General features: G+C 43.9%; 2 protein-coding genes across 2 annotated transcripts; one reads left to right on the forward strand and one right to left on the reverse strand.

Moving 5' to 3' along the window:
- Positions 1 to 850: 850 nt before the first annotated feature.
- On the forward strand, positions 851 to 19177 carry LOC311108433 (brevican core protein-like; the record flags this gene model as incomplete). Its single annotated transcript, XM_084151057.1, has 14 exons — positions 851 to 882; positions 5306 to 5388; positions 5806 to 6192; positions 7084 to 7258; positions 7409 to 7536; positions 7625 to 7918; positions 8023 to 9501; positions 10553 to 12007; positions 15479 to 15586; positions 17335 to 17493; positions 18112 to 18194; positions 18459 to 18603; positions 18711 to 18893; positions 19047 to 19177. The coding sequence occupies 14 exons, from the start codon at positions 851 to 853 to the stop codon at positions 19175 to 19177; spliced, it is 4842 nt and encodes a 1613-aa protein (XP_084007183.1).
- Positions 19178 to 20897: 1720 nt separating this feature from the next.
- On the reverse strand, positions 20898 to 23617 carry LOC311108442 (hyaluronan and proteoglycan link protein 2-like; the record flags this gene model as incomplete). The annotated part of the gene is made up of 5 exons (XM_084151065.1): positions 20898 to 21175; positions 22361 to 22543; positions 22663 to 22779; positions 22933 to 23289; positions 23539 to 23617. The coding sequence occupies 5 exons, from the start codon at positions 23615 to 23617 to the stop codon at positions 20898 to 20900; spliced, it is 1014 nt and encodes a 337-aa protein (XP_084007191.1).
- Positions 23618 to 24283: the final 666 nt, after the last annotated feature.

Consider the following 24283-nt stretch of genomic DNA (forward strand, 5'->3'; position numbering starts at 1 on the left):
TCAGGTAGGGACAGCCATGAGGAGCTCCCTGAAATATGAAGAGGGGTGTGAGCAGAGGAAGTGACACGCATGGCCTACTGTATGGAGTGGTAGCAGAACGAGAGGGCAGGGGGAGTGCATAATATCACTCTGCTGTCCAAGAAAGAGAGAATAATTAACTTTTGTTTGTCAGCTTGAAACTTCTATATTTAAATATTCAGCCAACCAGTCACCGGAGAAACGATAAGGTCTGTATCATAATAATATATGCCGTTTAGCAGACACTTTTATTCAAAGCGACTTACAGTTATGCAAGCATATACTGTATTTTCGTATGTGTGGCCCCAGCGGGAATCGAACCCACAAACATTGGCTTTGCAAGCACCATGCTCTACCAACTGAGCCTCACAGGACCATTATTATTAGCTCTTCCATAAAGAAAGTAGAGGCATATAAGAATAAGGTGCACTTTGATGCTACTTAGCTGAGTTTTAACAGGGCCGGATACTGCCCTAGCTGTCAGCCTGACGTTACTGGTCTCTTAATCATGTTCCTATGTACAATCAAGTAGCTATATCCTCCTTGCAGCCTGACTGTCAAGACAGAAGCTTTGAAACTATGGTATCTGGGTTATCCTTCTCAGTTTGACTAACCTCACAAATATGACTGTCCAATGCAAATATGAGCTCACTGGTTTCTAAATAGGTCATTGCACCATCTTCGTGTTGTTGACTGATGAGAGTGGACTGATTTGGTGTACTGCTGTGAGAGTTGCCACAGTTTGCCTTGACAGTCTCCCATAAGCCCTTAAAGTGCTCAGAAGCCCTGCATTTCTGCCTAATCAGCCTGTGGCACAGGCTACAAATGGGCCATGGCTCCCACCCCCCACATCCACCACCATGAGTCAGTCCCTTTGGCTGGAGTGGCTAGCGGCTAACGCTAATAGCAATATGGCTAATGTCACTCCTCAGCTGGACCTTCTGTTGTGTCCTGCCCTGCCGGAGGGGGACTGTTGAATCACACTAAAGCTTCCTTCCTGCTGACTTTCTCTCTCTCTTTCTCTCTCTCTCTCTCTTTCCTCTCTCACTGCACTCAGTGCACTCTGTACAGTTTTGGCCCCCCAATCTCTCTCTCATAGCCCCTTTCTTTGTCATTCTCACCCCCCCCCCCCCTTCCCCCCTTTGTGCTTCCTGCCAGCCTGGGCCTGTGAGGGGGTATGGGTTGCCCCTAGAGATGGGCAGATGGAGTCATTCGAGGTAACGCGAGGCAGGATTGGAGGGTGGGCGTGGTGGTGGGGTGGTTGGGTGGAACAAGGCCGGGTAATGGAGGGTGGCAGACTGGCAGCAGTGGTGGTGGGTGTCATTTCCATGAAAGGAGGGGGAGTCAATCAGATTGGGGAACAAGATGAAAAGAATGACTAGGACAGCTGGTGTTTGATAAGCTACAGAAGAGAGAGGCTGTGTGGGCCAGGTGTGTGTGTGTTCGTGTTCACAGTATTCTATTTGACCATAGAGAATGATGTATCATACCATTACTTCAACCACAGAGGTACTTCCACACGCACACACTTCCCCCTTCCCACCACCATCATCCCCATCAACAACACTGTATACTGCAGTCCATCAGCCTGAAATTACCTTTCTGGTCAGACCAAGGTGAAGTCATTGGTTATTCCAGCCACTTGTGATGCATGTCTAAGCACATCTGAGGTTGCCTGGGATGCGTCCTCCTCTCTCTCTCCCCAGAGGGATGCGTCCTCCTCCATACTCTCCTTGGAGTATGGAAATGTAGTCGTGGCTAAGGGCCATGCGCCCAACACAGCAGGGAAGAAAACTACTGTGTGTGTGTGTGTGTGTTTGAGTTTGGCGATATGAATAAAAATCCATATCATGATAAATTTACTGAATTATCATGATAATGATAAGTTGAACGATAAGTTTATGTGCACCAGTTACTTTTTTATATTACACTTAAAACGACTTCTACCACTTTGAATGTTGTGGCTACCATTGTCCCGTTTCATTTCAAACTTCACATTGCCCTCGATAAATGGTTGGTTCGGTCAGTATCGATTATTTTGGGGTTTATTGTCCCAGCTCTAGTGTGTGTGTGTGTGTGGATATTGGGGGGTGGTGATGTTTGGGGTGATGGGGGAAAGGAATACATATCAATGCTGTCTGCTTACATACTTAATTAACAGTCATAGGCTTGAGGAAGATTGAATGGAGGGTAATTGAGGAACTGGACAAAAAATACTTGATTTTCCTAGAAACCGGAGCTGAGACAAGTAGGAGAGGGAAGGCTGCCAGTGTGACGGTTAATTTGTTTGTCCACGTTCTCTCCATCTACTGTTATGAAGACTGCCACGGATATACTCTATCAGCTCCCCAATTTCATTTTTCAATTTCGAGACAGTTTTGACCATGTGCAATTTACCCACCATTACACATTTCTATCACTACTCCTCTACTGTATTTGCAGAGATCACACTCTAACAATCACCATGTTTACAATTGGATTTACAGTTTATGTTATGCAATAGGTCACTGTACTTCAAACTATGAAAATAGAGTATTACATGGGAACTTTGGGTAGTTTATCATTAAGCGCAGTCGGATTACTACAAAACCAACATTAATTTCTGCCTTTATTTCCAGTTAATTTAGTTCTTCTTGACCTAATTCCAGTGCCTAATGTGATTTTCCACAATATCAGGATTCTGTATAAAAGTGAAGCAACAATCCAGACAGGCAGTGTAGTGTATAGGTTGAGATTATCTTCCTCTAACCACTGGTTGCTTGTAAAATAGCTTGTAAAAAAGATGAAAGGGTCTGGATGTGACTTTTACAGTTACCGTGGGCTGTCAGTAGACATTTCCTCCTGCTTCTCCATTTAGCGGAATCATCACTTCTTCCTAAGACAAACTTTAGGACATCAAGACATTTGAATTACAGGGATATATCTGCAGATAGAATAGTCATTATAAAGATAATTATACTCCCGAGTGGCGCAGTGGTCTAAGGCACTGCATCGCAGTGCTAGCTATGCCACTAGAGATCCTGGTTCGAGTCCAGGCTCTGTCGCAGCCGGCCGCGACCGGGAGACCCATGGGTGGTGCACAATTGGTCCAGCGTCGTCCAAGGTAGGGGAGGGTTTGGCCGGCAGGGATGTGGGTTCGTTTCCCACGGGGGGCCAGTATAAAAAACAAAAACAAAACGTGTGCATTCACTAACTGTAAGTCGCTCTGGATAAGAGCGTCTGCTAAATGACTAAAATGTAAATAATTGGCCTGATGATAAATGAATGCCACCTACAATACTAGATAGTTTAGGTTGAATAAAGAATTTACATTGAAGTTAGACTTGCATTTGAATAAAGGCAATGTACTGTACACTGAGTATAGAAAACATTAATAACACCTGCTCTGGCCATGACATAGACTGACCAGGTGAATCCAATTGAAAGCTATGATCCCTTATTTTATTTTATTTTTTCACCTTTATTTAACCAGGTAAGCCAGTTGAGAACAAGTTCTCATTTACAACTGCGACCTGGCCAAGATAAAGCAAAGCAGTGTGATAAAAACAACAACAACACAGAGTTACATATGGAATAAACAGAACATACTATTGATGTCACTTGTTAAATCCACTTCAATCAGTGTAGATGAAGGGGAGGAGACAAGTTAAAGAAGGATTTTTAAGCCTTGAGAAATACATGGATTGTGTATGTGTGCTATTCAGAGGGTGAATGGGCAAGACCAAATATTTAAGTGCCTTTGAACGGGGTATGGTAGTAGGTGTCAGGCGCGCCAGTTTGTGTCAAGAACTGCAGCGCTGCTGGGTTTTTCACGCTCAACAGTTTCCCGTAAGTATCAAGAATGGTCCACCACCCAAAGGACATCCAGCCAACTTGACAAAACTGTGGGAAGCATTGGAGTCAAAATGGGCCAGCATTCCTGTGGAACGCGTTCGACACCTTGTCGAGTCCATGCCCCGACGAATTGACGCTGTTCTGAGTGCAAAAGGGTTCTGATCAATAATAGGAAGGTGTTCTTAATTTTGTGTCCGCTCAGTGTAGATTCTCTGTGAGAAAGTGATCACTAAAGCGCCCAGTGCACTGGGTTTGCAGCATGACTGCATAGTTCATTCCCCATTCACCAACACATCCAGTGGGGGACTCTATTCACTTATACATTTTTGCACCCTCTAAGAAACGCACTGCTTATTTGAATTTACTGGCCTGCTCAGAATGGGTAATGTTGCGGTCCTATCGAGTCAGTCAGGAAAATGTGTAGCTGTGTCTGTGTGTCTTTGGTGCATGGGTAATGTTGATGGGGTGGGGGTGGTTTGGATTTAACATTTAGGTTGCTGAAAGGGATGTAATGATGATAAAGCAGTCGAGTTGGAGAAAAGGCTTTTTGCCATGCTATCCTGGGGGAATTTGGGGGACATCAGAATTCTGCTCACACTCGAGAGCTCCCAAAGTCTGACTCATGCCAGCTGGATAACAGCAAGGCCACACAGACAGTCACTCTCTAACACACTTTAATTGACAGATGCAAAAAGGCACATACAGTACAGTTACTTTATCCACACACACACACACACACACACACACACACACACACACACACACACACACACACACACACACACACACACACACACACACACACACACACACACACACACACACACACACACACACACACACACACTATCTGACTAATGACACTCCCGGACTTAAATACATTTATATACACATGTGAAAACACAAAACCCCACAAAGACAAACCCATAGACTCATCAATTAACTTATTGGAAGCTCAACAAAATTCTGCAGAACTAAAGAACAATCCCTAAAACTGTACATACAAATCAATTTGTCAAAATGAAGATTGAATATTTGTTAATTAGTGATTTCAAAAGGTCTTCAGGTTGATCATGTGATGGATTAACACACCATCCTATCCATTCTCAAGGTCTCTGCTAAATGACAGCGCTGATGTCTTAGCCATGGCTTTTATTTTACGGTCCTAGAGGCTGAGGTGGTTGGTGAAAGCTGACCACTTGCCACTGTCTAGTAATCTACTCTGAGGTTGATGAATGGCTGTAAGCATGAATTAATACTTGTATATTTTTGTCTCCAGGTGTCTGAAGATGGCGCAGGGCCCTGAGAGATATTGAGGGAGTCATCCCTACCTTTTTGCCTCTTCCTCACTTTCTCTACATTATTACTATTAAGCTTTCACTATGATAATGTCTTTCTCTCTTTGTGTCTCTCCCCCCCCACCCCCCCTTCTCTCTCTCCCTCTCTATTGCAGATTGGAGATGCTCCCGTCTTTGCTGCTGTGTGCCATCTGTCTGCTCATCCTACCGTCCTCCTCTACCCCCAGCCAAGCCTCAGGTGCGTGACTACCCCCTGTCAGCCCCGGCTATACTGACATCCATTCAACTATCTATGACCTTTGATTTCTAAGGGTAGAGGGGCACTTTTTAATCACTCCCCGATCATTCATAGTTTTCGCTGACACACACTGAAAACTATTTTAGGTGTGACTTTAACAGCAGAAATCAAGGTTAACTGATGTACCCAGGTGTACAGAGGAAGTGTCTCATCCGGTATTTGTGTCAACAACACCATGACGGCAAGTGGCAACTGACAAGACTTTTAAATGGGTTCCTGACTTTAACAAATACCGTCAACTGCAACCTCAGACACGCCCCCCAATACACCGCCAACCCCTCCCCAATTGTTTTTAAGCTGTGAACTTTTTGACTGTATAATGTCAGAAATTTAACCCCTTCATTCTGCACTCTCCAGATGACTCCAGACTCCTACAGGTGACCATCCCTACGACCCCTCCCTTATCTGCCGTCTTGGGGGGCTCTCTTACCCTACCTTGCCTGGTGTCTCTGTCCCACCCGCCCCCCAACACGAATGGCCGCCACGCCGTCCTCTCCCTACCCAGGGTCAAGTGGAGCATGCTGTCCCAGGGACACGAGACTGAGATCCTGGTGGCCCGAGGGGACAGGGTGAAGGTCAGTGAGGCCTACAAGGACAGAGCCTCCCTGCTCCATTACGCCTCCTCCCCAGCTGACCTCACCCTGAGGCTGGAGGGTCTGCAGTACAACGACTCTGGCTTCTACCGCTGTGAGGTGCAGCAGGGCCTGGAGGATGCCGACGATGTGGCTCAGGTCAAGGTCAAAGGTGAGGCCAGGGGTTGATGTCATAGATGTAGGGGATAAGTCAGAGTTCCTGACCTATGGCAGTAACAACTCAGAAGTGCATGTGTCAAGGCTTGTGTCTCAGCAGGCAGTGAGCCAGTCAGAAGTGTTAGTCACAGGATGGCTCTAGGAGAAACCAAGAATGTCCTACAAAACACAGCATAGACACTAACTGTACATTACCACTTACACTGAGTGTACAAAACATTAAGAACACCTGCTCTTTCCATTACATAGACTGACCAGGTGAATCCAGGTGAAATCTATGATCCCTTAATGATGTCACTTGTTAAATCCACTTCAATCAGTGTAGATGAAAGGGAGGAGACAGGTTAAAGAAGGATTTTTAAGCCTTGATACAAATGAGACATGGATTGTGTACGTGTGCCATTCAGATGGTGAATGGGCAAGACAAAATATTTAAGTGTCTTTGAACGGGGTATGGTAGTAGGTACCAGAGGCACCGGTTTGTGTAAAGAACGGCAACACTGCTGAGTTTTTCAAGCTCAACAGTTTCCCATGTGTACGTGGGCCAGAACCCCTGTGGAACGCTTTTGACACCTTGTAGAGTCCATGGCCTGACGAACTGAGGCTGTTCTGAGGTCAAAAGGGGGTGCAACTCAATATTTGCAAGGTGTTCTTAATGTTTTGTATACTTATTGTACACTTCTGTACCTTTATAATGTCATACAAATTCTGCTGAGATTAATTGGTTTTCCCACCCTATGCACCCAGCCAGTAATAGATTATGGATTGCCTGACCAGAGCAGTTTGTAACCTAATAAATCAGATATAGCCTACGCTTGTGAATGTAGCTGTAGTTCACACAAAATACTGAATCTGAAATAACACCAAGACTGTGGACCTTCAACAGGGGTAGTGTTCCACTACCGGGATGCTTCCAGTCGCTATGCCTTTACTTTTGTGCAGGCCCGGGATGCCTGTGAGGAGATCGGGGCTCACATCGCCACCCCAGAGCAGCTCTTGGCAGCCTACCACAGTGGCTATGAGCAGTGTGATGCAGGCTGGCTCTCAGACCACTCAGTGAGGTACGGGCCAGGCAGATAAAAGACCACTGTAAATGTTCTCTCATATCAAGTGGACACAGATAGAGAGATGCTTTCATCCACTTCTATAAATTTCCCCCCCTGTTATAACAGTTGTATAACACTATGTAGTATCAACACTCTTCTCCACAGATATCCCATCCAGATGCCACGAGAGGGATGTTTTGGAGACATGGATGGGCATCCTGGAGTTAGGAACTATGGGCTGCTGGAACCTGATGAGCTGTACGATGTATACTGTTATGTGGAGAACATAGAGGGTAAGAAAATCTGGTCTTTATTGGAGTATTCCATGAATTTGATCAAGTGCAGATTATCACAACCTGACTTCTTCCTCCATATCTACAGGGGAAGTGTTCCATGGCTCTGCCCCCCGAAGTTTCACCCTATGGGAAGCTAAGGCCTATTGTCTGGCTCAGGGAGCGGAGCTGGCTACCACAGGTCAGCTGTATGCAGCCTGGAATGACGGACTGAACGCCTGCAGCCCGGGGTGGTTGGCTGATGGGAGTGTACGCTACCCCATTGTCACTCCCAGGGAGCGTTGTGGTGGAGGGGAGCCTGGGGTCAGGACTGTCTATCGCCATTTGAACCAGACAGGCTTTCCAGAGGCACACACTCGCCACGACACTTACTGCTTCCGAGGTAAGAGCTTTTGAAAGCATAGATATTTAAGTTATACACGGTTCCTACTGTATTCTAAGTTGTCCTCTGGCCTAACTTTGATTCATTGCCCTTGCATCTGACAGGCAACAGCAACACTCACACCGAATCTCCTCATGATTACCTGGCAACAGAGCCAGAGGACATCGGCCAGGACATTGTGACGCTGTCTGAGCCTCTGGAGGAATTCAGCCTGGGTCAGGTGACGGAGCAGGTGGGGAGTGAAGAAGCTCAGGGCTCCTTGGCTGCCATCCCTGTTCCAGAGGAGCAGTACCCATCAGAGCATATAGAGGAGCAGGGGGCTGTGGCTGGGGAGCAGTACCCAGAGCAGGTGGCTGTCCCTGGGGAGTACGGAGAGGAACAGGGGGTTGTTCCTGGAGAACATGGAGAGGAGCAGGGGGCTGTGCCTGAGGAGCATGGAGAGGAACAGGGGGTTGTTCCTGGGGAGCAGTACCCAGACAAGCCTGGAGAGGAGCAGGGGGCTGTCGATGGCCAGGGCCCTACTGTTGTCTATCACGAGGAGCTACCCTTTCCGGTTGAACCCCAAGACCCATACACCCCCACATCCATCCCCCAAGACCTGGAGCCCACAGAGGACACCTGGCAGCCGGTGCAAGAGGTCAGCAACCCAGAATCATATCAGCCTGCCCCTGAGGCAAACTTAGACTCAAACTACCGAGTCACAACCTATGATGAGCTAAATGCAAACCCAACACTGTATCCACCTTCTCCCGAGACAAATGATGAATCAGGTGATCTTACAACTGCTCATGAAGACAACATTAGTAGCCCCGATCCCTACCAGCCCTCGTCAGAGTCAAACGTGGAATCAGGAGAGCCCTCTGTAGAGGGTGTACCAGGGACTTCTCTGGAGGCCCCCGTGCCCACCACAGGGTATGAGGAGGTGGATGGGTCCAGTGATCCACAGCCCATGCCTGGCACAACCCCTGAGAGTGGTGAGCCAACAGAGTCTCAGTATGGTATTTCAGAGGAAAGCCATCTGCAAACAGAGATCACCCAGGAGACCGAACACTACACTTTTACCTCTGAGGCTGCAGGTTACAATGTATCCGGAGTTGAAGCCACTACTAGGTATGACAGCTCTCCAGAGGAGCAACTGGAAAGTGGGCTGCCCACACCTGAGGAGGACGACTCCGGAGATGAGCATGTCATCCAGGTGGAGCATGTCACAGACACAGATTTGGTCTACCCAAGCACCTCTTACGACCTCTCAGGAGGGTCCTTCAGGCCTGAGGGAGCCATCGCTGGGGGTGTCGAGGAGACATCTGTATCTTCCACTTCACCACACGAGGAAACAGAGCTCTTCCTTGACCAGTCCACCACTCAGCCTCCATACTTTGAGAAAACAACTGAATATCGCCTAACCAACTCTGTGGACCACAGTGCCAGTGTCCTTCTCTCTGAGGAGCATACCACATCACTGGACTCATTGGTCATCCAGACAGGGGAGAACAGTGGCTCTGCTACTGCTGAGTCAGGAGACCTGGTTACCCTAAGCCCAGTGGAGATGGACCCCTATGAACTGATCCCTACCTCTGAATATGGTGAGTCCATAGAGAAGCCTTTCTGTGCATTTTTTAAACACTTTTATTTATGTCATGTACTGAAGATTTAGTGCAGTAAATATTCAGATGTGTATTTAATGGTATTAAATGACATAAAAAGCATGAGCTGGCACACACCCAAAAAAGGTGGTAGAGGTGCTGACTAACGGAGAGTAAATTGTATTTATTTAATTATTTATTTTTAGCTAACCCTTATTTTACCAGGTAAGTTGACTGAGAGCACATTCACATTTACAGCAACGACCTGGAGAATAGTTACAGGGGAGAGGAGGGGGATGAATGAGCCAATTGGAAGCTGGGGATGATTAGGTGCCCATGATGGTATGAGGGCCAGATTGGGAATTTAGCCACCGGGGTTAACACCCATACTCTTAAGATAAGTGTCATGGGAGCTTTAGTGACCACAGAGAGTCAAGACACCCGTTTAACGTCCCATCCGAAAGATAGCACCCTACACAGGGCAATGTCCGCAATCACTGCCCTGGGGCATTGGGATATTTTTTTAGACCAGAGGAAAGAGTGCCTCCTACTGGCCCTCCAACACCACTTCCAGCAGCATCGGGTCTCCCATCCAGGGACGGACCAGGACCAACCCTGCTTAGCTTCAGAGCCAAGCCAGCAGTGGGATGCAGGGTGGTATGCTATAAAAGGCTATACAATTGTAGGCTATAAAAACATTTTTCAAAGAGAGAGTCGGACACTCTACATACAAGCTGGATAAACCACCAACACATCAGCATCACTGTGCCTTCTTCAGGGTAATGTCATGAACGCTTGAACATGATGTCTACATAACCTGGTTCAAGCAATCATGACATCACCTTGAAGAAGGCACAGTGATAACGAAACGTTGGTGGTTTACCCAGCTTGTACAATGTATAGAGTGTGCGACTCTCTTTATTAAATTACATAAAAACATCTGTGCATATGTAATGTGTGATTTTTTTTTTAATGAACTGAACACTCAAGTGTGGGCAGGGTTTACACTAACTGTAGGCTTGAATAATGTTTGTTTTCTGTTTCCTGGCAGCTTATGACCCCACTCAGGAGCAGTCTGGTGTCACGTCACCCGACTCCTCTACCCCAGATGACCATGTGGAGCAGGATGCAGGAGGCACCTCAGTGGACTCATTACCAAAGGTTTCCATGGGCTCCACTGACCAGGATGAGCACACTGACCTGGGTTCAGTTCAAACTGACGAAGTCCTCACAGTTACTTATGACACTGGCTCCAGTGAAGCCTCTGGGGTCCACGAGGGAATGCTTGATGTTACCTTCTTGACATCCCCCATACCTATAACCTATTCCCCCCCGACCCAGCGATCTGTGGAAGCAGAGGCCAGCTCCCCAGGTGACTTCATAACCTTCATCCCCGAATCCAGCGTTCCATCTGGGTTTGATCCCCTGGAGGAAGTTCTGGAGAAGGTGGAGCAAGAGGGGTTGGGTGAAATCCCAGAAGTAGTCGAGACTACTACCCCAGAGACAGCTTCTGGTGAGGAGGGGAGTGGAGATGAGGAGAATGGTCAGGAGGTGAGTGGAGAAGAGGAGAGTGGTCAGGAGGTGAATGGAGAAAAGGAGAGTGGTCAGGAGGTGAGTGGAGAAAAGAATTGTGGTCAGGAGGCGGGTGGAGACAAGGAGAGTGGTAAGGAGGCGAGTGGAGACAAGGAGAGTGGTCAGGAGGCGGGTGGAGATAAGGAGAGTGGTCAGGAGGCAAGTGGAGACAAGGAGACTGGTCAGGAGGTGGGTGGAGACAAGGAGACTGGTCAGGAGGCGAGTGGAGATAAGGAGACTGGTCAGGAGGCGAGTGGAGACAAGGAGAGTGGTCAGGAGGCAAGTGGAGACAAGGAGAGTGGTCAGGAGGCAAGTGGAGACAAGGAGACTGGTCAGGAGGCGAGTGGAGACAAGGAGAGTGGTCAGGAGGCGAGTGGAGACAAGGAGAGTGGAAACGAGGACAGTGACCAGGAGGTGAGTGGCCAAGAGGGAGTGGAGTCAGGCTCAGGATCAGGATCAGGCGAGGAGCACTCTGAATCCGCCGAAGGAACAGGAGAGTCTTCAGGAGAAAGCTCAGGGATCCTTGAACCAGAAGTCCCAAACATGAATGAAACTGTCACACCCATCAATGGCACAACTGTCAATGGCACAGACGAAAGCGAGCCTGAGTCGAGCACAGATGCGCCCTCTACTGATATGGAGATCACGCTGCTCCCTGACTTGTCCCAGACCCCCCTGCCCTCCCCCACCGTACCCCAGGAGTCCCGGGCCGATGCAGATCTGGAGTACAGTGGGGAGACCTCAGTCACTGAGGACCCTTACTCCATCACTCCACCCACTGAGGAGCCTGAGGAGACCCCCAGCCCGACGCTCACCACAGAGGACTACGATGACCAGACCACGACGACAGCACCCCTATATCAAGAGGACGTTGATGAGGAGAAACTGATTACCACTCCTACCACTCCAAGAGAAAGATTTGGGAACATTTCAGGTAACGTTCAATGCAACTCAACCATGACAATTATTTGAATGTATGTGTTAATGCAAAACATAATTGCATACGTTCTACCATATACCTCACCTTAAATTACCCACTTGACTCTTGTATTTCTTTTATGGTCTCATGCCTCCCCCATTCTGCTTAGTCATCAGAAAAAAATAGTATTCACATGGCAGTCAGAGTAAACAACTGACTCAGCAAAATAAGGGGATTATCATTGTTTCTGTTGGAGGTAAACACACAGCAGGAGGAGCTGTCTCTGTTCATAGCAGCAAAGGATTGGGAACATAATATACAGTGAGTTCCAAAAGTATTCGGACATTGACAATTTTTGTTTTTGTTTTGGCTCTGTACTCCAGCACTTTGGATTTTAAATGATACCATGACAATGCAATTCTAAACACTTCTACATGAAAGTGGATGCTACCTTGATTACGGATAACCATGAATGAATCGAGAATAATGATGACTGAGAAAGTTACAGAGGCATAGATAACATACCCCCCCCCCAAAAAAAAAATGCTAACCTCCCCTGTTATTGGTAATGGTGAGAGAGGTTACCATGTCTTGGGGGTATAACCTTTGCTTCTCTATAACTTTCTCAATCATCATTATTCCCAATAAACTCGGGATTATCCATAATCATGGTAGCATCGACATTAATGTAGAAGTGTTCTGAAACATATTATATTCTTATTTACAATAAAAGTGACTCCAAAATGACACAATACATTATTTACCATTCATTTGTATTGGGCACAAAATAATTTGAAACACAACCAAAACAAACTGTATTTAGTCATTGCATGCTAGGAATATGGGACCAAATACTAAACTTTCAACTACTTTAATAAGTGAATTTGTCCAAATACTTTTGGTTCCCTAAAATGGGGGGACTATCTACAAAAAGTGCAGTAAATTCACCCAATATGGATGAAAATACCCCTACATTAAAGCTGACAGTCTGCACTTTAATCTCATAGTCATTGTATCATTTCAAAGTGCTGGAGTACAGAGCCAAAACAGAAATAAATAAAGCATGATTATAAAAAAAAAATGATATTTCCACAATATGAGGTCGAAATAACACTGTGAAATTGTAAAAATGATGATAATTCCCTTTTAGTGGAATAGCTTTTTGAATAAGAAAAAAAGAATACCTGGAATTTCAGCCTGTTCAGGTGGGAGGGAGTTTTTGGCCCACAGCATGGCATCACAATCTGATCTGATTATTCTGACCAATGACCAGCCATCTTTTATTTGCATATGTATCTAGAGTCTAGACAATTCTATCCGCGAAGCAGGACTGTATATGTAAATATATTTCGATTTCTATCAACACGCCCACACGATCATATTGATAATTTCAATGGCAAAAGGAGACTATGGGAGATATTTTCATGAAATAAACACACACAGTGATTTATTAGACATACAGTGATAATTTAAAAATAACATGTAAAAGACTGCATGGGGGCATTAACAAAATGGCATGGTTAAAAAAGAGCATGGAAGCATATCTGCTCCACCTCATATATGCCATCTGAAAACATTTGAAAAGGTCATCTACAGTACCAGTCAAAAGTTTGGACACACCTACTCATTCAAGGGTTTTTCTTAATTTTTACTATTTTCTACATTGTAGAATAACAGTGAAGACATCAACACTATGAAATAACACATATGGAATCATGTAGTAACCAAAAAAGTGTTAAACAAATCAAAATATATTTTATATTTGAGATTCTTCAAATGGCCACCCTTTGCCTTGATGACAGCTTTGCACACTCTTGGCATTCTCTCAACCAGCTTCACCTGGAATGCTTTTCCAACAGTCTTGAAGGAGTTCCCACATATGCTGAGCACTTGTTGGCTGCTTTTCCTTCACTCTGCGGTCTGACTCATCCCAAACCATCTCAATTTGGTTGAGGTTGGGGGATTGTGGAGGCCAGGTCATCTAATGCAGCACTCCATCACTCTCCTTCTTGGTAAAATAGCCCTTACACAGCCTGGAGGTGTGTTGGGTCATTGTCCTGTTGAAAAACAAATTATAGTCCCACTAAGCACAAACCAGAAGGAATGAAATATCGCTGCAGAATGCTGTGGTAGCCATGCTCGTTAAGTGTGCCTTGAATTCTAAATAAATCACAGACAGTCACCAGCAAAGCACCCCAACACCATAACACCTCCTCCTCCATACTTTACGGTGGGAAATACACATGTGGAGATCATCCATTCACCCACACCGCGTCTCACAAAGACACGCCAGTTGGAACCAAAAATCTCCAATTTGGACTCCAGACCAAAGGACAAGTTTCCACCGGTCTAATGTCCATTGCTTGTGTTTCTTGGCCCAAGCAAGTCTCTTCTTATTATTGGTGTCCTTTAGTAGTGGATTCTTTGCAGCAATTCGACCATGAAGGCCTGATTCACACAGTCTCCTAAGAACAGTTGATGTTGAGATGTGTCTGCTACTTGAACTCTGTGAAGAATTTATTTGGGCTGCAATTTCTGAGGCTGGTAACTCTAATGAACTTATCCTCTGCAGCAGAGGTAACTCTGGGTCTTCCATTCCTGTGGCGGTCCTCATGAGAGACAGTTTCATCATAGCGCTTGATGGTTTTTGCGACTGCACTTGAAGAAACTTTAATAGTTCTTGACATTTTCCGTATTGACTGACCTTCATGTCTTAAAGTAATGATGTACTGTTGTTTCTCTTTGCTTATTTGAGCTGTTCTTTCCATAATATGGACTTGTCACAACACAACTGATTGGCTCAAATGCATTAAGAAGGAAATAAATTCCACAAATTAACTTTTAAGAAGGCACACCTGTTAATTGAAATGCATTCCAGGTGACTACCTCATGGAGCTGGTTGAGATAATGCCAAGAGTGTGCAAAGCTGTCATCAAGGCAAATGGTGGCTATTTGAAGAATTTGTTTAACACTTTTTTGGTTACAGCATGATTCCTTGTGTTATTTCATAGTTGTGATGTCTTCACTATTATTCTACAATATAAAAAATAGTAAAAATAAAGAAAAACCCTTGAATGAGTAGGTGTGTCCAAACTTTTGACTGGTAGTGGTCAAAGTATAGGTAAAATATATTTTCTATAAACTGACCTCTCAGTCCACTGTAGGCCTTTTGTCAGTCAGTGATGGTGAGTACTGCTAGTATAATGGCTCCCTCCAGTGGCTTTCAAATAAATTCCCATGTAAATCAACAAAGTGATCACGTAGTATCTGTCCTTTACATTGACACTAAAGAGTGGATTCAAAAATGGAACACACACACAAAAATATATTTTAGATATGTTGTTACTGGATTTACTGCATAGGCCAGCATTGTAAATAAGATTTGGTTCTTTACTGACTTACCTAGTTAAATAAAGGTTAAATAAATCAAAATAAATAAATTTACATTGGTGCCAATACTTGCCCTCTCCTACCTTTGTGTCTCAGATGTCTGCCTAGAGAACCCTTGTTCCAACGGGGGAACATGTGTCGACAGTGGGTCTTCAACCAAATGCCTTTGCTTGCCCACCTATGGAGGAGACATGTGCCAGACAGGTACAGTAACATATTTCATATTTTGTTTTCTCAAAGATAATGTTAAAATAATGAACATACACTACCGTTCAAAAGTTTGGGGTCACTTAGAAATGTCATTGTTTTCGAAAGAAAAGTAATTTTTTTGTCCATTAAAATAACATCAAATTGATCTGAAATACAGTGTAGACATTGTTAATGTTGTAAATGGCGATTGTAGCTGGAAACGACTGATTTTTAATGGAATATCTACATAGGCATACAGAGGCCCATTATCAGCAACCATCAGTCCTGTGTTCCAATGGCACGTTGTGTTTGCTAATCCAAGTTTATCATTTTAAAAGGCTAATTGATCATTAGAAAAACCTTTTGCAATTATGTTAGCACAGCTGAAAACTGTTGTGCTGATTAAAGAAGCAATAAAACTGGCCTTCTTGAGACTAGTTTAGTATCTGGAGCATCAGCAATTGTGGGTTCGATTACAGAATCAAAATGGCCAGAAACAAATAACTTTCTTCTGAAACTCGTCAGTCTATTCTTGTTCTGAGAAATGAAGGCTATTCCATGCGAGAAATTGACAAGAAACTGAAGATCTCATACAACGCTGTGTACTAATCCCTTCACAGAACAGGGCAAACTGGCTCTAACCAGAATAGAAAGAGGAGTGGGAGGCCCCGGTGCACAACTGAGCAAGAGGACAAATACATTAGAGTATCTAGTTTGAGAAACATATGACTCACAGGTCCTCAACTGGCAGCTTCATTAAATAGTACCCGCAAAACACCAGTCTCAACGTCAACAGTGAAGAGGCGACTCTGGGATGCTGACCTTTTAGGCAGAGTTGCAAAGAAAAAGCCATATCTCAGACTGGCCAATAAAAATAAAAGATTAAGATGGGCAAAAGAACACAGACACTGGACAGAGGAAGATTGGAAAAAAGTGTTATGGACAGACAAATCGAAGTTTGAGGTGTTTGGATCACAAAGAAGAACATTTGTGAGACGCAGACCAAATGAAAAGATGCTGGAGGAGTGCTTGATGCCATCTGTCAAGCATGGTGGAGGCAATGTGATGGTCAGGGGATGCTTTGGTGGTGGTAAAGTGAGAGATTTGTACAGGGTAAAAGGGATCTTGATGAAGGAAGGCTATCACTCCATTTTGCAATGCCATGCCATACCCTGTGGACCGCGCTTGATTGGAGCCAATTTCCACCTACAACAGGACAATGACCCAAAGCACAGCTCCAAACTATGCAATAACTATTTAGGGAAGAAGCAGTCAGCTGGTATTCTGTCTATAATGGAGTGGCCAGCACAGTCACTGGATCTCAACCCTATTGAGCTGTTGTGGGAGTAGCTTGACCTTATGGTACGTAAGAAGTGCCCATCAAGCCAATCCAACTTGTGGGAGGTGTTTCAGGAAGCATGGGGTGAAATCTCTTCAGATTACCTCAACAAATTGACAACTACAATGCCAAAGGTCTGCAAGGCTGTAATTGCTGCAAATGGAGGATTCTTTGACGAAAGCAAAGTTTGAAGGACATAATTATTATTTCTATTAAAAATCATTATTTCTAACCTTGTCAATGACTACATTTCCTATGCATTTTGCTATATTTCCTTTTCAAACTCATTTGATGTATGTTTTCATGGAAAACAAGGACATTTCTAAGTGACCCCAAACTTTTGAACGGTAGTGTATCTCTCCCCCTTATGTATATTTTTGTTTCCTCTGTGTGCATCTCACCTCTTCCTCTTCATGTTGGTCAGACCTGGAGGTGTGTGAGCCAGGTTGGGAGAAGTTCATGGGCTTCTGTTACCAACATTTCACCAAGCGTCAGGGTTGGGAGGTGGCAGAGCAGCACTGTCGTATGTGTGGCGGTCACCTGATCTCGGTCATGACCCCTGAGGAACAGGACTACATTAATGGTACAGCAGACCTGAAAACATGTCCTTTGATCTTGTAACAGACAGCTCCAAGTGCTCTGCATAACTTGACCTGTGTAACCCTCATCCGTGGATTGTTAAAAAGGTGTAATTCAATCATTTAAATGGGAAACTTAGTTAACGTAACTATTTTTCATTCAGTGTGAAGATAACTTACAGTCCTAAAATGCATAAACTGAATGTGTAATTTACATTTTACATTTTTAGTCATTTAGCAGACACTCTTATCCAGAGCGACTTACAGTTAGTGAGTGCATACATTTTTCAGACCTCTCTGTAACCCCAGTGCCATCTGTGAATAATATTTAGGAAACCAATGAATTTATTTGTTTAAACAGAATGCTTTCTGTTTAAGGTTTTATGGTCCAGGGAAGACGCAACATCTTCTTTCATGTCTTACCTGCCATTCACTCATTTGACCATGAAACATGGGAGGGCTTTGATGCCAGTGTTAGTATTGTGTCTGGAAGTATGGAGGAGATGATTATCTAGCATTCCTTAGTTGTTTCCCATGGCCTGTAGTCTTACACCAGCCCCTACTTGCTGGTGAGTGAGTGTTTTCAGGGCCAAATTTACAGTGAGCTTTCTCTTTCCCTTTAGATAAGTACAGAGAGTACCAGTGGACGGGACTGAATGACAGAACCATAGAGGGAGACTTCCGCTGGTCTGACGGGAATCCTTTGGTGAGTCTCACATAGTCTGTGTTCCCATCAAATATTTCTAGGTTCTCCATAAACATAATGTTATTTGCATGAACGTGCCTCTGGGATTGTATCCCGTTGGTATACAGAACATCCTCACTTATGTTTTGTAAGACCTGATGTAAAAATAACCTCCTCCTGGTATGTGATCTGCTTCTCATACTACTTCTCAGCTACTGTATATGTGAACTAACAGTATTAAAACTCCCCTACTTCTTCATCCTCCTTCCTATCTTTTTCTGCCAGTTGTATGAGAACTGGTACCGGGGCCAGCCTGACAGTTACTTCCTGTCTGGAGAGGACTGTGTGGTGATGGTATGGCATGACGGGGGGCACTGGAGTGATGTGCCCTGTAACTACCATCTCTCCTACACCTGCAAGAAGGGCACATGTGAGTACACAACCATAACCACCACAGTAGTGTAGCATAGAAGTTGTCCTCAATCTCTCAGTATGGTTTTAATATAAATGCACCCCTAACCACATTTGTCTGTTTAGCTTTCTGTGGCCAGCCCCCCGTCATTGCCAATGCCAAGGTGTTTGGTAAGTCAAATCTGCGCTACGAGACCAACTCCAAGGTGCGCTACTACTGTGAAGAAGGATTCCTCCAGACACAGAACCCCGTCATTAAGTGCCTATCCAACGGCCAATGGGAGGAGGCTTTGATTACCTGTCACCCTGGTAAGGACAGACATTCATTCTATTGACTGACATAAAACTAAATAAATGCATGATGTGTGTGATAGGTCTCTAATGTTATCATTGTATGACTCTCTTTAGTTATTTTATGCTCTACTGTGATAATGACATGATGTACCTGCTATGTTTTTCCAGCCCTGACCAACTTGGCAGAGGGAGAGCAGAAGGTCACGACGCCACCCTATCAGAACGAGGGGGTGGAGGTGGTGGACACAGCCACGGAGAAAGCCACTTCAGAGTTCTGGGACATTAAGTGGAACTACTAAGCTCATCAAACTCAATATGCCCATTCCCTCTGCCCCCTTCCCTGGTATCCTATGTTCCACTCAAAGACTGTCCAACCTTGTCCCTCCAACAAGGTGGAGCCTTGTAAAATAAATGTTCTCCCTGAGAACGAGTCATCACATTCCTGTCACCAGCTCTTTCCAGAATAAACCCATTTAGAACATCAACAGACTTGATGTTACTTGGACCTAGTGCCGATCGATCACACTTAGAATAAGAGTACATCCCAACATAAGGCCACGATTAGAGGAATTGGACCAAATTTGCACAGTACAGTTTGTCATTGGAATGAGCTTTAACGAAGCTGTCCCATCCATCATTGGGCTTGTTTGTTGTATAATGATATGTGATTGTTGACTAGTGAAGTACTGTGACAAAGTACTAGTGAAGTACTTTGATATCTACCTGTGCTACCACACTGTTGGATTACAGTATTTGACTGCTAGTAACATATATTATGACATGTTTATGACGGTATACAATATGATTTTGATGGAGAGTTTTAGTAAAGTGCAACCTAAATCTCAACCTCAGCTGGTCTGACATTAACTGAAGCCACTTTCCCACTCTCTGCCACAAAGACAGAATTAAGATTTCCACTTTTGTATGCTTTTGTATAAGAAAATCTCCTCAATCCATATCTTCTCAATTCCCACAACCCAGAGCATTTTCTCAACATGTCCTCTTATCTGGTGCTTTGTTTTTCAGGTGTCTTACGAACTTTGGACCCAATATTAGAAGCCAATATCCACTTGAAAGTACTGGTTTGAAAATAGCCAGAATCCAAAGTTTGTTATTTTATACTCTCGTAAAAACGTAATCACTAAGATACTAGGAAGAACTTGTGAAAATGTCCACAATGGTATTTCAGTTTTCATGCATCAATGATGTCATTGTCTTAGTTTCAGTGGAAGTACAATTGTAGGTTGGTAGTGTTTAACAGTAATCAAATAATGCTAATTGTTAATCCCATTTGTGACTGCACAATTACATAATGAACTTGTTATGAAAGAAAAAAAGGAGATGGATTAAGTGAAAATAACAAAAATATAACTTAATTTTGTAATGTAGTCTGAGTTTTTGGAGAGTAGAAAATTAATATCTATTAAAATGAATTGATTACAATGTATTTATCCAGGTGAATATGGTTGCATTTGAATTACATTTTAATGCCATTGATCAAGTACACTTTCAAGATATTTTATTGTATTACAGTTATGCTCAATGCTTTCTCCCATTCTGCTAATCACACACTCCCTTACATCATCTAAGAAGCTAACAGCATTTTATGAACTTGTCATTGTGTAATACCTATCCTGTTACATTAGAATAGTGCTTCTTGGATAACAAAGATCACAAAACTAATGTTACACAAATGCAGGAAGCCATGTACATTAGTTGTTACCTGTAGCAGTAAAGCTCATAAGAGTGGCAGGCTTTTGTTGATGTGTCCCATGGAAAAAGGCATTAAGCCTTTGAGGTCTCCTGTAATAACATATTATAGTATTGCAGAAAAGCACAGTGCTACTTGTATCTTTTGGCGATGTTGAGGAACCAGTTCCCAGCCTTTTGACTACCTGTATCTGCAAGCCCTGTGTGCTGAAACCTGTAGGGGTCACTGGTAGTCTTCACAAAGGTGTTGCGTCTTGGATCTATGAAGTCAGTGGTAGTAGGCTCCACATGCTATGGGTCTCATGGAAGCTACCAGTAGCAGAAGGCACCATAGAGACGCAGGGTCTTGTTGGGGTACCCAAAGGTACGCACACCAGCCCCGGGAATCCCGCCACAGCGCTCTCTAGGGGTGGTGATAGGGAAGCGCACACTGCCGTCCTTCAACCAACCTCCATCACAGCGGTCATAGCTCAGGAAACGCCAGGCCGAATAGAGCTGGCCAACCAGAGCTAACTCTGCTCCCTCACCCCTACACGCCTGCACTGCCTCCACAAATGTGAGTGGCCCTCCAACGAAGAACACAAAGCCTGGAAGAGAGGAAGGGGAATACAAGTTCTTTAACCTGCTAAAGCAAGTATTCCAACATAATAGAGAGATATATGTGATCATATACAAACGTAAGCAAGGTTTGAAATTATTATGTTTTAGTCAAATGGTCTATCTGTTTGTGCTTCTTGCGGTCAATTTGCAGTCTACAAATTATTTGTAATTATGTCCCTGCCCATCCGCTCAAGAAAAAATCATCCCGCTGCTGAATCTAGTTAACAATCCCTGTGCTACAGCATTAGAAGTAATTTGTTGTATCAGTCATTCTGGATCTGAAGTGTTGACATGCACTCATAACAATTTCATTACTGTTATTTAAGTTAAGTATGGTGTTGTATGGCCACAGTATATGGCATGGATCATCAACTAGATTCAGCCGCAGATTTTTGTATAATTATAATAATTACAAATAGTTTGTAGACTGCAAATTGACAGCAAGAAGCCCAAACAGATGTAACATTTGACTAAAACATAATAATTTCAAACCTTGCTTTCAATTGTATACGATCAGATGCCTGTATATCTCTCTATTATGTGTGGGAATACTTTCGAACAGATTTCCTAAATTAAAATCACTTGGAGCTGATTTATTGGTGTTCTTTGGTGGTCTTTCATGTCCAACAATAAAACATTTAAACTTCTTGGGGAACGGTGCTATATGGTAAAACCACCCACTATCTTTGTAATTTAACATTTCCACTGAGGTTTTTATTTTCCGATTACAGTGGATGTTCTAATACCACTAAAGGGAAACTAGTTTCCCACAGATGGACTTGTTTACAAGTGGGTCTGAACAACAGCCTTTATTGTCCATCCCCATCCTCTCAGGACCATTAACGAGCCCACTTCCTATGTATCGCCAAAGGTCACCCTGTTGCTATGGAAAGTTTACAGTCAGAATAACATAAGACTGTTCTGAACACAGGGGCACAGGGGTCTTTTTTCAATACTATAATGTAATTGCATCCTTATTAATGTTAGATTATATGTTGGTTCCAGACTATTTTTAAATGTACCACATCGCCCAAATCCAATTGAACTCCTTTTATTCATTTCCGATAAGCAACATTCCGAATTAAAAAGGATGGAACTAATTTGACACATGAAGACTGTACTGACATTGCTATTTGACAGCTTCACAAAGCACCAAAACCCATTTAGCTGACCTGTGGTTCTAGAGGTGAAACAGAAGGCATCAAAGTGGTCCCGGATCCTGTCCCGGGGGCCATAGCTGCGAATGCCAGGCAGCAGCTCCCCCCCACATTCTGGTCGTGTGTGCAGGATGGGGTAGTGGACTGTCCCATCGATGAGCCATCCCGCGTTGCACCAATCCAGACCCTCTGTCCATGCTACACAATGACAATGTGTTACTGTTTGCTTAGTGAAAGTTAGCCTTACATAAACCTCTATGGTATCAGTAAAGGTACAGAGTAAACTGTCAATGTTTTGCTGATTGAATATTGAATACCTCTGTATAGTTGCTTGAATGTGGCCAATGTGCCATCCTGTTCAGCACAGGCCTCCTTAGCTTCCTGGTAGGTGAATTTGTAGCGGCCATTTTTGCTCTGATATGGAAACACCATCCCTAAAAGTAAATTTAAGTCACACAACATATCAAAAACCTTGTCTGATTTGCCTTTTTATTCTCCAAATATATTTTAGGCTGAATAGCAAGCAATATGGTTTCTTTACAACATTTGAAATGTTTATAAAGGTTACAAGAATCACCATAATTTACCTTCTATCCTCAATGTAATGATGACGCTCTCATCATCAATACTGTTGATCAGCTCACAGCGATATCTACCATCGTCTTCTAGTTCCAGGTTACTGAGTTGTAGTGAGGCATCCATGGCATGAGCATTACGAAGCGAGGCCCGTGGCCCAAGCAGGCCATAGGGTTTGTGGGCATAACCGTTTGTGATCATGACAATGTTCTCGCTTCCACAACGAAGTGGTTCCAGTTTTGTCCACTTCACCTTGTAATGGCTTGGTTTGAATCGCAGTATACATGGCAAAGTGGCACTTCCTCCCCGAGGGCTGGTTACTTCAGCATAAACAGGTGGCTCAAGCAGATACTTCAGTTTCTTTGTTGCTGAGGGATTTAAAACAGGTTCCTTGTAAGATTATTCATCCATGGTCCTCCATTATACAACAATGAAAGTCTCATACATTACATTAAGTTAGAATTATTTTATGGTCATCATTAAGCAATGTCACTGGCCTATAGTCAGTGACCTTCATATGAACTAAATTGACCAGATTCAATAGATGGATACAATTCTGCATACTCTCCTGTCATAAGCTAACATAACTTGTGTACTCAGAAAATTATAAAACATACCTTGTCTGTTTGGGAGATAAATAGCAGACGTCCAACTGAAACAACTTGCAGTTAGTATCAAAATAGCAGCACAGTTCATAATGAAACAAGTCACCCTCCCTGTCCCTGCAATAGAATAACAACATTATCTGATTTAGAATGTTTACATAATGTGGTAGAGCATTTTTGATTGTACTACGAAGAACAGTTTTATACATAGAACATTTGCCTCTAGGAGGACCAAAACAGTTCAAGAGACACCAAAAGAAAATCCAAAAGCTCTAACCTGCAGCAGTTGATGAGATGCAGATTTATTTTTCTCTTCAAAACAGTGGTGACTGATCACCTTTGAAGGTTGTTTAGCCAAACATGACCGTTTCCCGTTGGTGGGATAGTTCGGAAACAAATATATCTTTCTTTTTTCTGAGCCCCTTTCTGCCACTGCGATCTCTCCCTCTGACCCCCAAGGTCTCTCTCTCTCTCTCTCTCTCTCTCTCTCTCTCTCTCTCTCTCTCTCTCTCTCTCTCTCTCTCTCTCCCCCCCCCTTTCCCTCAGACCAGTGCTCATATGTCTCAGGCCTTGGTGGACAGTGTAACCAGGGTTGTTCTCCTTTCTGCTCCAGATGTTAATGAGGATGTGATGTGACAGGCTGCCATTGTGTCTCTCTCTGCCTCCATCCTCTACTTGTCAATAAGGGACACGTGAGAGGAAGTGAGGAAAAGTTACCCATTTTCAAAGGGTTTGAACCTAGAATGTGTCTGTTTAC

Source organism: Coregonus lavaretus (genome assembly GCF_964263955.1).
Source record: "Coregonus lavaretus genome assembly, chromosome: 3".
Taxonomy (NCBI): domain Eukaryota; kingdom Metazoa; phylum Chordata; class Actinopteri; order Salmoniformes; family Salmonidae; genus Coregonus; species Coregonus lavaretus.